Here is a 15,997-nt window from a genome sequence, read left to right on the forward strand (position 1 = left end):
TGGTGTTGTTGAACGCAAACACAGACATCTTCTAGAAACTGGTAGGGCCCTCTGCTTCCAATCTCACTTACCAACTGATTTTTGGGGGGAATGTGTTCTTACCGCTGCTTACACAATTAATCGACTTCCTACACTTTTATTGAATAAGAAAACCCCATTTGAAGTTCTTTATCACAAGCCTCCTGACTATTCTCGAATGCGTGTTTTTGGATGTGTTGCTTTTGCTACTTCTGTTCACCCAGCTTCAAAATTTGCTCCACAAGCTCAAAAATGCATTTTTCTTGGGTATCCAATGGGCCAGAAAGCTTATAAACTCTACAATCTAGAAACAGAGAAATTTTTTACCAATAGGGATGTTCTTTTTCTTGAAGATACCTTTCATTTTCATTCCCAAACTCATTCTCTTATTTCTCTTTTGATCCTGTGTTACCTAAACCAGTCCCAGATTTGCAACCATATATCATCTTCCTCTGACGTGCCTGTGTCTCTCTCTCCCCACCGTTTTCTGTCGCACACTCACCCGACTCAATGACTGAACCAGCGATTGAAGCGCCTATACCTGCGCCTGACTCGGCTCTTGACCCCGCACCTGAACTCGTGCCTGACCCTGCTCTAGCACAAGTGCCTGAACCCGCGCTCCGCCGATTCCAACTTTCCCATGCGCCTAATACTCCTCTCCGTGATTATGTTTGCTCGTAGGTGATTGTCACGCCCCGGATTTTGAATAACAAATCCAAATCCGAAACATGAATTAATACAACTCACATAAATACAACCTGAATTTTTTTCTCAAAACAACCACACCTCACATCGCTCGATATTACATAAACCAAATCTCAAATTTGTTTATTACAGCACACTCTCACCAAATTATATTGTAAGGCTCAAATGAGCATAACTCACCTCACAATTACAATTGCTGTAAAACTAAAACAAATTCTCTAACCCGCACGATCACCGTCCTGATTCTCCTGACCTGTAGGATTACCCGCTACACAATTTGAATAGTGTACCGGGATTGCAACAACACAAACCCGGTAAGCTTTTGACAGCTCGTATGAGTAAATGAAAGGATTGCACGATTTAAAGTAACCAAATCGACTCAAGCAAAAATTTAACTCAAGTATTTTCTTTGCATAATAATTGAAGTGTACAACGTCACTTCAAGCATCAATCAACTCACATCTCAACATGACTACTCAAAAACAAACAACTGTTTACTCAATATATACTCACAGGCTTATGATTTATTTATATAAATCATCCCATGCAGTATATTATACTTACAGGCTTATGATTAATTAGATTAATCACCCCATTCAGTATGTCATGTCATACCCAAGGGCATATGATAACTCGTTTATCCCCCAAGCAGTATGATGGCAGACAGACTAGAGCTCTAACTGTATCGTAAAGTGTCACCTGGGCCAAGGTTCACCTTACGAATGACTGCTTTTCTCAATTCACTCGACTCCTCATTTAATTCATCTCAACGACTCAACTATCGCACTTTACTCAATTACCCATTATCATAGACAACACAACATCTAAGATAAATCACATATTCCAAAGGGTAATGCTCAAAATATAACTCAGTAAATTACACCATCCAATATATATTCCACGTAAATATATATATATGTAGTCACCCACACAAGAGTGACCACTAATACCAACTATAGTTCACATGCAATAAAATCTAGAAATTCATTTTTATAGTTTAAATACATTTTACTTACCTATGGACCGTAGTCGATCAAGTCCATATAATTTAAAACAAATATTTATTTTCATAAAACAATTTCCACAATTTCTCAATTAAATAAAATCACCGAATTTCGGTTCGTGAATGAACCATGTGCGATTTACTCACCTCGATATTCCCGCTGCGTCTTCAATTCAACACAATACACACCGAAATCGTTCACCCAAGGGAGACCGTCAATCACCTAATCACACATGACCTTAACTTAGCCAATAGCTCAAAAAAAAACATACTCAAACGACAATCCAACGGTCGGATCAAAATTAAATGATGATCCAACGGTCGGATCCTCACGGATCGCCTTTAGGATCACCCCCCAAAAATCATCACGAAGATCCAACGGTCGGATCTTCCTGAATCGTCCTTACTAACATCTTTACAAATTTATACGAAAATCCGACGGACGGATTCTCACGAATCGCCTCCCTAATCACTGTTTTGCATTTATACGAAGATCCAACGGTCGGATCTTCGCCCATGACCACACAAAGCCACTGGGACAGTCATAAGATCATCATATCAAAACTACAAGTCCATCTGACGGTCCTAACTTCACAGATCACAAATCTAACGATCGAAATCGATCTAAACTTAAAAATTCATAACTTAATCATACGATATCCAAAAATTGTGTATAATATATCAAAATGATCGTATTGAAATATAGAATCTGAAAATGTACAGAAACCATATTTTTGATCCCCGGAGGTGGCCGGAAAGGGCCGCCGGAGTTAGTGGCAGAGCCGCCGCCGACCACCACCAATGGTGTCGGGGCCGGGCTGCTCTTCTTCCTCTCATCATGCTTAACAACTTTCATAACTACCATGTAAGCTGAAAATGACCGGAAGTGGTTGAAATTACCTAAAACAGTCGAGGTGGCCGGAATTTTTTCCAGAAACCGGCGAGAATTTGCAGAAACCGGCGAAGCTCCGATCAACGTAAAAATGTCCTTCTTTCGCTTCGATTCCTTCAGGAGACTTGTTCAGAACTTAAAGACGAACTCACTGGTTCAAGAATCACTCAAAAAGAAGCTCTACAGCTCGAGATATCTTGATCGAAAGCGTCGGTGGCCGGAAAATTTGCAGAATCCGGCGAGCTCCCGTTCGACGTAAAAACTTCCACTACTCGCTTCGATCCCTTCTGAAGAGTTGTTCAGAACTTCAAGGCGAGCTCACTGGTTCAAGAATCACTCAAAACGACGTCCTGTAGCTCAAGATATTTGGATCGATAGCTCCGGTTTCGTTCTTGATTGGGTTTGACTTGCAGCCACTGCTTCGGGCCACGCCGCCGTGTGAGGCTGCTTCTGGGAGCTTCAGGAAGTTGAGGCGAGCTCGAGGATGAAGTTTGGTGAGGATTGATGGCCTGTAGCTCGAGTTATCACAATTGGAAAGAAATCGGGGCTGGACGTACCCGGTCTCTTCGCCGCCGTTTCCGACTGTGCCGTGACCCAAAACCGCTGCAGGTAGCTTCGCAAGGCTGAGATGATGCCACTGGAGGCTGTCCGGCGTTGAATGATGGCCTGTGGAGGAAAAGAGAGCTTGGAGAAATTTTTGCTTTGTTTCGGTATCTTTCGGACGAGAGAGAGTGAGAGAGAGAGGTCGATAGAGAAACGAAAAAAAGAAACAGAATGATGGCTCTCCGACAAGAGGAGGACCGTTACAGCTAAAGGGAGGGGTGAGAAAACTAAAGGAAGGGTGAAATGTTTGTCTTTGATTCTTTCACGAGATGGTATTATTCCTCTATCGAGGTTCGTATTATTCCTCCGACGAGTTTCGTACAATTCCTCTAACGAGGTTATTACAGTGATTCTGCCACCACACCATTTATCATCTCCTCCGTCAAGTCCTCCACCAGGTACGCATTACCCGCTTTGTAATTTCATCTCTTATCAATCGTACTCACCGTCCTATCTTTCTTATGTTGCTTCCATCAGCAGGGCTGAGGAGCCCTCTTCTTATGCATATGGAGCCTCTGATCCTAAATGGCAACAAGCAATGGATGATGAACTTGCCGCTTTCACTGCCAACAACACTTGGACACTCGTCCCACTTCCTTCTGGCAAACGTTTTATTGCTTGTAGATGGGTCTATCGAATTAAATATAATGTTGATGGTTCTATTGAGAGGTATAAAGCTCGCTTTTCAAGTGCTTAACTCAAGTTGCTGGGATTGATTATCATGATACTTTTTCACCCACAGCAAAGATGATTACTGTCCGCTGCCTCCTTGCCATTGCTGCTTGTCAAGGTTGGTCTCTTCACCAGCTTGACGTTAATAATGCTTTTCTCAATGGTGATTTGCAAGAAGAGTTGTACATGTCTCCTCCTCTAGGTCTTCGGCGACAGGGGGAGAATTATGTGTGTCGCCTTAACAAGTCCTTATATGGTTTGAAGCAAGCCTCTCGTTAATGGTTTGCCAAGTTTACAGCACCAATACTTGCTGCCGGATTCACTCAATCAAAGGTTGGTAATTCCCTTACAGTATTATTAATTTATGTTGATGACATCCTCATTACTGGGAACAACCTTGACTCCATCGAAGCTCTCAAATAATTTCTTCACACCCGTTTTCGCTTTAAAGATTTGGGTGAACTTAAATACTTCCTTGGACTTGAGATTGCTCGTTCAAAAAATGGCATTTATATATCTCAACGCAAGTATGCTTTATAAATTATCAAGGACACTGGATTTTTGGGTGTAAATCCAGTTGATTTCCCATGGAAGAAACCAAATTATCAAATCAAGGTGAGCTACTTTAGGATCTGGCTGCATATAGACGTTTGGTTGGACGGCTTATATATCTTACAATCACAAGACCTGACATTACCTATTCTGTTCATGTTCTTAGTAGATTCATGCATGAGCTGCGTCAACCTCATATGGCTGCTGCACTTCGAGTTGTCAGATACTTGAAATCCTCTCTTGGCCAAGGTTTTCTTTTAAGTTCCAATAGCAATTTGAATTTGAGAGCTTTTTGTGATTCAGATTGGGCGGGTTGTCCTATTACTACTCGTCGGTCTACTACTGGATATTGTGTTTTCTTAGGAGATTCTTTGATCTCATTGCCTACCAAAAGACAAAAGACGGTCTCATTGCCTAGTGTCGAGGCCGAGTATAGAGTAATGGCTCGTACATCTTGTGAACTCACTTGGCTACAATATTTGTTTGCTGATTTGCATATGCCTATTTCTAGACCTGCTATTTTGCATTGTGATAATCAAGCAACTGTACACATAGCCGCAAACCCAGTTTTTTATGAGAGAACACGTCATATTGAAATGGATTGTCATTTTATTCGAGACAAGATATTGAATGGTTCAGTTAGCACCCGATATGTTGGTTCTTTACAACAGTTAGCAAATATATTCACAAAGGGATTGGGCAAAGACAAGTTCAAAGCCTTGTTATGCAAGTTGGGAGTGCTTGATATTCACAAGTTGGAGAGGGGGAGTGTTAAGAATATTCAGTAATTAATATTGTAATTATGTGTATCTTTAGGAGATTATTTGTAATATTCCTTGTATCCCTAACTTGTAGGGATTTACTTGTTGTACAAGAACCTAATTGAAAGTACACCCAGAAGTATCATTCAAACTTAAAATTTTGATATGCATGTCCACTAGAAAATAATAAATCCTCCATATGGCATTTGATTGGCAAAAATTTGGAGAACTGAGAAATAAGATTCCTAAATCTGTTATCCTGGTCCAACTGTTCAATTTATAAAAGTGCAAAGAGAAAATGCAGTTGGCACTTGGAAGCTAGCTTATAAGTCTGTAAAGATGCAAACCTCTGGAGAAAAAAGTACGTTCATAAGACTCATCAAGAATGATATTAGTAGCCTGGTCAAAGCCTTTCATGATTCCTTGAATTCAAAACGAAAATTGTTAATACACCTAACTGGGTAATAAATGTGTAGAAATATGCATTCGAGTATCAGTCAGTAAATAATGAGTTGTATACCACATAATTCTTTACATCATTTGTGATAACTGAAATTGTTTTCCTGCTCATTCTTTACATCAGTTGTATACCACATAATTCCTTACATATCTATGTGCAGAAACAATTTCTATGTACGTAACAAGAAAGGATGCATCTTACAAATGAAATCTAAGTTACGAATCCAATACGTTGCGTTCTGGAACAGTACTGAAATCAATTTAAGTACCGAAAAACAATAGAAGATATATGAACTTTTGACTGTTGGACATACAACAATCTTGATTTTAACCTATTGACATAGTAAGTTCTTCCCAAGGTTCCAGCTTCTACCATAAACTGCTCTTCAACTATCTTAGCCCTGTTGTTGTTGGTAAGGACCTTGACAGCCACTTGTACTCAATTTTCGAGAAGCCCTTTATTGTTACTACTCATTATCTTGGCAGAAATTGAAATAGAACTTCTAGACTTTTTCACGCAGTTAGTAATGGCACATGTAATGGCTGTAACAGCAATGATCAGCACCACAGTAGAAACTGAAACTGAAAAAGGAAAAAAAGAAAGTGAGAAATGGAAAAAGAATTTATCAAATCTCTTTGTAGTAACAAAGTCAAGTTTCGAAAAAGAATTGAAATGAAAACAAAATGCAGAAGAACGTGCTTCGTTTGAGAAATGTACTATAATTTTCTTCCAAATATGTCATCAGTTTGACACAGGCATTAATGGTTGTCTATTTTCAGTTGTAATATTATCAGTTGCTTAGTGACGTTTCTAAAATATGTAAGTAACATAAAAACTTACTAACAGAAGCAACAACAGCCGCATTGATTTCGGAACTGGCACTCTTATTGAAGACACTGTTATTGAAGTCATCTTGGGAGCTCGTTTTTTCCATAATTTCTTTTAAAAGATGGTAGATGAACGTTCAAGAAAATGGAAATGATAAGAAATGATCAAGGCAAGCATATATGTTCTCTAAGTACGTGCCACCCATTTTTGTGTCCTTAATGGTGCGAGTTCTTGGCTTGGGGGTGCATGACTAGGTTTTGAGTCTTCGAACCAATTCATGGTTTAGAAATTCAATGTTTATAATGCTAAAGGGTCAATCAATATGAGTTTTTCATAGAAACTTGCTTACAATTTCCTTCAACACCTGGTCGATCGGTCAATTGATTTAAATCACACACAGTGGTTTCAGCGAGAAAGTCCTTGCTTTCTCTTTTCCTTGAGGACCAAGAGAGAAGGATCAGGAAGATTAATCTCATGGTATTGGCTGAATAACAAGGCGTTGGATAGCGCTCGCAAAGAAGTATTTCACCTCCCAATTACTACTAACAGAGATGTAGTTCACAATCTTGAACAGCCTACAAGTCTTGTCCTTAACAATCTCAACGAAAACCAGGTACTGAAAGGTATTACATCTATCGGCAAAAGCAAAGTGCGTGCCGCAGCAGTTATTAAGACACCATGGGAAACAACTGAAGAGGATTCACAGACTACTGAAAGTGATGACAAACTGCCCTGTGGTTGAAGTTTAATGGTTTGGTAGTGAAAGTTGGATATATCACTATCCATCCAATAAAGGCCTTTTTGTAAGAGGCATATTGACCTCTTTTTGTTCACTGTACTTCTACACATGGAAATATGACTCTTCCTTTTAAAATTTTATACGTTCTCTTGTTTTGTGTATATTCACAGCTATTCAGCGACCAATGTATTTACATTTGTGTTTTTCTTGTACCAGAGAAAGAAACAAGAAAAGAAAAAGATTATTCTGATTATTAGTTCTTTTACGAAGAACATCAGACAAATACATAACCTTATAATTCTTTACATTAGTCATTCAGCTTTAGTGAAAACAGAGACAAAATCTGTTGTATGCAAAATACATGCATCATTCAGATTGTACAAGAAACATGACTACAGGATTTTCTCCGTGAGAGGAAACAAACCTAGTGATCCAAACAAAAATTAGATTCTGAGCTCTAAGCAAAGGTGCTGGGATGAAAGTAAAAGGAGCAAGGACCAAAACTAAAATCCGTTATTAATGCCTGAAGTGCCTCACATTAGTGAGAACAAGTGAAACACCATACTTGTTGCAGCAATCTATAGCATCTCCGTCTCTTATACTGCCACCAGGTTCTGCAATAACACTGACTCCACTTTCGCATGCTTCTTCCACGGCATCTTTCCAAGCTGCTTGTAAAACAGGTGTCGTTCACATTAATGTAAGGGTTCTTATATCTATTTCCAGTTTAGCATAAGAAATTGCTCTCAGTAAAGATTGTAGTATTAAACAATTCCACCATTGCACGAGTTTTCGCTTCTTTGGAATTAGATTAATTAGCCTTTTACTCGTTCTACACTCCAGTTATTTTCAAACTATTTCTGTCATTAAGCAACAGAACAATGATTTATGAGTAGGTAATAATTACCGAATGGGAAGAAGGCATCACTAGCCAAAGCTACCCCCTTGACCTCCTCTCCTGCTTTCCTCAATGCTATTCTTAAACTCTCCAAACGGTTCGGTTGTCCACTTCCCATACCCAACATACAGTTATTCTGTCCAAATTCCAAGAATCAGATGTCTTAAGGACCCAAATGTTCTTTAGTATAAGAAAAGAAAAGGATTCGGGCTAAGGTAATACAAAGAAAGACTACCTTTGCTATTACAATTGCATTGCTTTTGACATGTTTGGCACACAACCATGCAAACTCTGCATCACTGAGCTCACTTTCTTGTGGAGACTTCTTAGACACAACATTAAACTGGATATCTTGGGGAATTAAATCATCCGACTCCTGGGCTAACCACCCACCACCAACCTGTCTAAGCGAAAGTTTTCCTTTCTCATTTTTGCTTGCCTCGAGGATCCTCAGAGTCTTTGATTTTCCACGAAGGATTTCGAGTCCTTTCTTTGAATACTTGGGTGCAACCACAATCTCATAAAACATCCGAGTTTCACCATCTGTTGGGCTTCTAAACTCACGGATTTCTTTAGCAAGACCCTACAAACAAAGAAAAATATGATCTATATATGAAAAAAAAAGAAGCAGCAAAACAGGTAATAATGCTGAGATAGAGAAACTTCTCGCTATGTGCCAACTTTTTGGACTAAAGCAAGTTGCATTCAAGTTATCCCATTTGCACAGAGAACGTATTTTCATTTCTTCATTGCACATAAATAGATTTAGCCCTTAGCCCTTGGACTCAGGGCGCAAGTAGGTTTGTGGTGGGGTTGACGTACATCTTAGGTTCTTTTTCAATTTAGGGTAGTAGAATAGGGGAGCCAGAATTACATATCCAATCCAGTTCCACAAGCTTGGTGCGTGAACCAACATTTGGGGAAGTCCATACCAAAAACTAAATCACATATCATCTATATATCTACGTCAAGCCCCGAGATCTCAAACTCACCTCATCAACCTCTATGTTGAAAGCTACAATGCCACCAAATGCACTCACTGGATCTGCTTTGACAGCAAGCCTGTATGCGTCAAGTATATCATCACGTGATGCTACACCACAAGGATTTGTATGTTTTACAACAACACAAGTAGGACTTCTGAACTCTGACACACAATTCCAAGCTGCATCAGCATCTAAATAGTTATTATATGACATCTCCTGCGGTCAAAAATTAAGGTTTGAAAGACCATGAGATAAGAACATGTGTATTGCATAGAGAGAAGGTTCATTTCTGAAGATCAAACGTGACCACCCACGCATATTATGAACTTCATTATTGTCATACAAAATTAGAGAATAAAACCACTGGTACCGATTTAAGCTAATCATTAAATTCAACAAATATCGGAAATAGGAGTCGACCTAGAATTTTTTATGAGAAACACAGAATTTTAAGAAACAATAAAAAAAACGCTACAACAGAGTACAAGAAGTCCAATCAATCAGACAATTGAGACAAAGTCCATCAAGACACAAGTACAAGTCATACTACATCAAACAAAGAGTTCCTATACACAGCAGTTCCACAATTTAAAAGCATAGCACGAAAAGTGCTCCTCCAAAATTCTGATTTTACCGATGACCATACGGGAAGCCCAGACTGAACCTTTTCCATAAACAGTCAACCTCCCCTCCTTTCACATCATCAAAAACCCTCCTATTCCTCCACACCAAAACCACCCAAAAATAGCCACCACCAGTATCATACCTCTGTTCTTCCCTCCAGCAAATTTTAACCTCTCACACAGCAAAATTGCACAGCCTGGGTTATCATGCAGTATTAAATTAATTTGAATGTCAATATTGTGTGTAGAAGAACAGCAATTAAAATTAGTGTGCTTTTTAATTGCCACCAACAATATATGCTGTAAACAATGATTTGCATAACAGCAAGTAAAACGAGACAGAATAATTAATTAGTGTGCTTTTTATACCCAGATATTCCAATTTTGATCAAATATTCATTATAAAACTCAGGTTTTGCCTTTTCAGTTGTTTAAATATATGAAGCACCCTACAAAATAAAGATACCATGCATATCACTGCCAAAGCTTTAACTGAAGTGGAATCAAATTGGTAGTGCAATTTATTACCTTTCCATGATGTTGAATAGCAGTTGCAATGCCACCAGCATTAACCTCAGAAAGACTCTTATCAACATAGAATGCAGCCTTTTGATGAGGATTTTCACCATACCGAAGGGGACTTTTCAGCAATAGAGGAACTATTAAGCTAGGAGGGAATTTATCTTCAAAAAATCAAAGAAAGATGTCAATTATGTGGACCATCACAATAGAAGTCACAGACAAACGAATTCAGTGCGTTCCTAAAGAAACTATGTTTTCATAAATATCACTCTCACACTTCCTCCCTACCTAACTCAGCCATTTAAATTTATTATGAGCATTAGTGCAATCTCCATCTTCTCTCTGTACAGATTGTGATTCAACAGATTACTCATAATTCTGTTTTCATGAATGTCAATCGAGATGGTGTTCATGTAATATTCATAATGAACTGGCATGTCAATTCTGAATGTGGTTTCTACTTAATTAAATTGAATCAAAAATATTTTAAATTGTATAACTCACTCAAAGAAGTACCTTCAGTAGTCTGCCTCCAAAGCCACTCTGAAACAGCAGAATCATAAGAAGCAACATGTTGAAAAGCCTTCCACGCAAGGTTTCTTCGGAACTGTTGATCATCCTTGTCCGCTTTAAGATATTCTAGCAGTGCAGGATAGTCTTCTGAATCAACAACCACCAGGACATCTTTGTGATTCTGTTTAACAAGCATATTTCATTTAAAATATCAGATAAAGATATCAGAATAACAATTGTACTATTACACTAGTGATATTAAGAAGTACTCTTAGAGTAGTAAAACTTAGTGTGTATGTGCCATGTGCAAAGAAAATTATGATTTATGAACTTATACGACCAACAATATGCTATCATTGCCATTCAAATAATCTACCTTTGCGGCAGCTCTAATCATGGCAGGACCACCAATATCTATATTCTCGATTCCATCCTCAAATTCTATTCCTCCCTTTGAATTAACTTTATCATAAAAGGGATATAAATTCACCACAACCACATCGAAAGTACCTGTATAAAAATGTTGTAGCAAAATAAACTATTAACACAATTCACACAACAACGAGAGTTTATTGCAGGCATTACAGCAAAACTCACCAATTCCGTGATTACTAAGAGCTTCCATATGATGCTTTTGGTCTCTTCTAGCAAGGATACCCCCATGAATGTTGGGGTGTAAAATTTTTACACGACCATCAAGCTTCAATACATATTTAAACAGATTACGAGGCCAAATGATAATGCAGATAACACCTCACTTGTGTATCTTTTATAGAAAAATAAGAAAAGTGCTAGCCTACCATCTCCGGGAAGCAAGTAAGTTCTTCAACTTTAGTGACAGACACCCCGGCACTTTCTAAAGCAGATGCAGTTCCTCCAGTGGAAACAATTTTATATCTACAATGTCCAAAAAAAAAAAAAAAAAAAAAAGCTTATCATGACAAACATATAATACTTCCCATTATTTGAATACAGTTGAAATTATAATTCCAAGATGGAAAACAAAAGACAATTATGTGGGTGAACTTCCCATTGAAGGACAAACCAGGAGGTACCAACTGGAGGGGCCAACTAAAATATTAATAAAATAAAAATAAAAACTGTGTTAAGGTAAAATGGAGAAGCAGAGACTTGAGACCATTGAAACCAAACCATGGAGATCATAGAGAGGTTAAATAAAGACGATGATCCCAAAGAAGGTAGGCAGAAAGCTTAAAGACTCAACAACAGGATAGTCAAGAGAGACCAAAGCCATAAAACACAAAAGAAGTCCACTCTCTGAGATCAACATCACCTGGGAGTTATCTATATTTCATAACACAGACAGGCAGACATATAATACATATGTGTGTGCATACACAAACACACACACACATATTGAGTTATTAAGTTATTCTCAATTCTTTTAAGATAATTTCCATTGGCATTATGTATTATTTGTATTTCGACCGCACTAACTTGATCTCAACGTAGTTTTGTCCCACGGTAGATATCATTACATAACGATGACAGTTTTAATTGACGTTATACTGCAGAATATTAATATTTTGGTGAAAAAAGTAGGCTCCTGAATTTACCCCAAGTTCTGAAGCCCATTCCCTAAGAAGGCAAGATTGTTTTTGTCTGACAAAGATATCAGAGCCTGCCTATCACCTGAAACAAAGAAGAAGCTTGGATGAACCAACAATCAAGCTTAATCAGGACATGAGAAAAGAAAAAAAAATCACAAAAAAATTACGTGTCTTCTTGTTTTTTTTTTGTTTTGTTTTAAGCACAGCTCAAAAGAATCAAACCTGTGGCTGAGGCTGAGGATTGAGCCTCTTGGGCAGCCACGGCATTAATTGGTCTGCAACTGGTATGCAGCCAAGATGAGTTCCTCACTGAGCAAGACTGTACACCACAAAGATAAAGATATTATATATATATATATATATATATATATATATATATATATATATATATAATATATATAAAATACAAAAAGAAGGTGAAAATTGCGAGAACTGTACCGTGAAAGAAGAGAAAGAAGAAGAATCAGCAATTGGCAGCTTGGTGGAGAATAGCAGGACAAGATTGGTGTTGGGTGATGTAGCCGCACGAGCAGCAGCAGAAAAACCAAGCATACCTGGTCTGCAAGAAAGAAAGAGAGAGAGAGAGAGAGAGAGTGTCAGAATCAATCAACAATGTACACTTAAGGAGAAAACAGAAACGATATATATGATAATACCAAAGAATTAATATTCCTCCGTTCAGAATGTTTAGGGGAGACACATAATACCACAAAGAATTGATCATCCCCCATTTAGAACTTATGGGTTGGGGCGTGTGAGGACTGATGAGATATTCAGTGTATATAAGTTAGATCCAGTAAAACAATGTAAAGCACTCACCTTGACCGAATAAAAGAGACTGTTAGATGCCTCGATATGACAAGCATTTTGACGGCATTTGTAATTTAAGCCATATGCTGGAAACATAAAAAGCATTTCCATACAATATAACATATGTATGACCAAACACATGAGGCCTAACACCTCCAAACCACTACTCTTATCAGTAAACAATAAGACCCAAAAACACCAAAACGTTGGTAGCAATTCCCTACACAAAAGGATCAAGAATCAACTATCCAAATACCCATGTTAATCAGAAAATCCACAGTCCAAGTATGATGTACTGGAAAAACTTGAGACCAAAAACTAGGAGACTTATTTCTGAAAGACAAATTACAGTTTAGGACAAAAATGAGTCTCAATATTTCTCGAGTTGGGAACAGCTGAAATTGGAAAATGGTACTGTGAAGGCGACTAAGTGATTGAGCTTCCTAACTGTGGCAACCAAATAAGAAATATTGATGAATCAAAAGGAGCCCAAAAAACATAAAACTCAAGGGGTCATTCACAATTTGGGGTGCCAGGGAGTTCGATAATTTTTTCACGAGGTTAACTGGAAAGTGAAGGTTGACTAAGGATGGGCCTGGGGGGCTGGGATAGGGCGATGGCCTATTGCCTGCTAAGTTCAATTTAACTATGTACATTTCTTTAAGCATCCTCTGCCAGGCTATAGCAGCTGAACTAGCAGTCTTTTTTTCTGTGCCTATCAACTTGGAGACCTAATCAATTTGGATTCAATGGAATGGCCTCCATCATGCCATCTGTACATGTTTCCAGGAAAAAAAGGTTTTATGCATACCTAACTACAAACACCAGCAACGCCACCAGTCTGACAAATTGGCTTTTAAAACACTGAACAAAGCTGTGTGTTAAGATTACTCCAAATTATCCATCTTAACGGAAGATGAACTAAGTAGTTAAGAATATTCATGACATAAAATCAAGGCAAAGGCTTTTCGTGGCGAACTAGGTTAACAACGTCATGATCGAACCATAACCCTAATCAAATTTCATAGAAACCCAACAACTTTGCAGTTTGGGTGGAAAGGCCAGTTGGTAAAAACTTAGAATCATATCAAACTACCGGCAGAGCTCTAGTAGCTTTTGCAGAAAATAAATAAATTTACAGCCTAGTTTAGATAGAACCCACAACATGTAAGCCTTGCAGCACTATATGTCATTTGGGTTTAGCCCTCATATATCAAAATCTTTAGCCAACCCACCAAATTCTTACGGATTATGCAACTAACTAAACATGAAAAAAAAAGGAAAAAAAAAAAAAGGCACAAGTGTTCACTACATGCATGCTTGAAGAGCAGAGACAAACTAAAAGGAACACTGATATAGTCCTAGAACAGTAGAAGCTGAAGATTAGCAATGCTGGGATAGATCATCAACAGCCGAATAGCAGCTAAGGAGTTGAAAACCAACTAGCTCAGATAAAAGCAAGCTATTACAGTTTTGAGGGAATATAAACTGAAAGGATAAAAGAAAGAGAGGGAGAGAATTGGGAGACGGGCCGAGCGACTCCAACGGTTGACGGTGGCAGCGGCTGCAAGTGGAGACCGGAGAAGAGAAACAAGCACAAGCCGCGTGTTTCACACGGGACAACAACAGTTTAATAATTTTTTATTATTATTATTATATTTTTTTTTTTGGAAAAATAGTACATGAATTATATCTGTTCAAGTATATATGAATTGTGTCTGGCCCAAACTCTAATTGTCTGAGTTGTAATAGAATTAGTCTTACAGATATTCTCGGAGATATCTTCGTAGATATCCAAATCATTATACGATTATGTTTCCTTGTAAAACTCTGATTCTATGCTTATAATCATCTATTTAAAGAGACCCATATTATCAATGAAATACACAGCTATTTCTCTCCCAATATCGATTCCCTAAAACAATCTCTATATTATTCATGGGAGGCATTCTAATGAGGACCACTATAATGAGGACTAGTTGAGAACTTTATTGTTAGACCTATTTTTTTTATCACATTTTCGCAAATCAACTGTATGTTTAGATATTTATGTGTAGATCATTTATGCAATTTTTCAACCAAATTAAAAATCATTAAGGGATTCATAATGGTGATTTATTAGTTATGACCATGAAAAGTTCATGTTTGGCAGATTTGGTTCGTCCATTGATTTGATCTAGTTTGATACCTTTACAATTAGCAATTTGGAAGAAAATTTCCATAAGTGATCTGTTAGGTCCATAATTACTTAGTAATTATTCCCCTAATCTTGCACTTTTGCTTAACCTTTTTGTTTATTTATATATATTTATTATGTTTTCCTTATCATGCTAGGAAATGATGGAGAAGCTTGGAAATGCACTAAAATTTCAATCTTAGCATATTCTCCTACTCATTCTAGGAGAAACAGAGCTAGGCAAGGAAGGAGGAGCGGCAGACTGACCAAATTAACTCCAAACGAGTTGAAACTTTCCCGATCTATTCTAGACATCCTAAGGATCATTTTTTATGAAGAGTGCAAGAGCTAGTTCGGAATGGAAGGCCTTCAAAAAATTGGTGCAAACTTCTGCACTAGAAGACAAAAACTGCAAAACCGGACCTGTACGGATTCCGGCAGCATTTTTCATGCCACACTACAGTGAACTAAGCTCTGAAATTTTACTAGAATGATCTACACTCATGAAGGAACATTTGGTATGAATAAATTGAAGGCTAATTCCAAATTCTTGGTGGAGATTGAATTGAAGGAAAAAAGTACGAAAACATGACGAAATGAGAGTCAACGCCGGTCAACGCCGGATTCCGCCCAAGTTGGCCGACCAAGACCATGTGTAGAGGACA

At 38.0% G+C, this 15,997-nt stretch overlaps 1 protein-coding gene and 1 long non-coding RNA gene across 3 annotated transcripts; both read right to left on the reverse strand.

Moving 5' to 3' along the window:
* Window positions 1–718: 718 nt before the first annotated feature.
* Window positions 719–1,929, reverse strand: LOC133713956 (uncharacterized). Its single transcript, XR_009848367.1, has 2 exons — window positions 1,874–1,929; window positions 719–991 (listed from the first exon to the last, which is right to left on the reverse strand). It is a non-coding gene; the product is annotated as an uncharacterized LOC133713956 (long non-coding RNA).
* Window positions 1,930–7,454: 5,525 nt separating this feature from the next.
* LOC133717313 (uncharacterized) lies at window positions 7,455–14,738 on the reverse strand. 2 transcript variants are annotated; one of them, XM_062143999.1, is made up of 13 exons: window positions 13,166–14,738; window positions 12,785–12,905; window positions 12,569–12,665; window positions 12,353–12,428; window positions 11,576–11,672; window positions 11,373–11,475; window positions 11,152–11,285; window positions 10,779–10,956; window positions 10,269–10,423; window positions 9,124–9,333; window positions 8,367–8,714; window positions 8,141–8,267; window positions 7,455–7,901 (listed from the first exon to the last, which is right to left on the reverse strand). In XM_062143999.1, the coding sequence occupies exons 1-13, from the start codon at window positions 13,210–13,212 to the stop codon at window positions 7,750–7,752; spliced, it is 1,845 nt and encodes a 614-aa protein (XP_061999983.1). In that variant the 5' UTR covers window positions 13,213–14,738; the 3' UTR covers window positions 7,455–7,749. The 2 variants fall into 2 exon arrangements, with proteins under 2 accessions (XP_061999983.1, XP_061999984.1); XM_062144000.1 differs by having other exon boundaries at window positions 13,003–14,737.
* Window positions 14,739–15,997: the final 1,259 nt, after the last annotated feature.

This window comes from Rosa rugosa, chromosome 6, assembly GCF_958449725.1.
Source record: "Rosa rugosa chromosome 6, drRosRugo1.1, whole genome shotgun sequence".
NCBI classification, from domain to species: Eukaryota; Viridiplantae; Streptophyta; class Magnoliopsida; order Rosales; family Rosaceae; genus Rosa; species Rosa rugosa.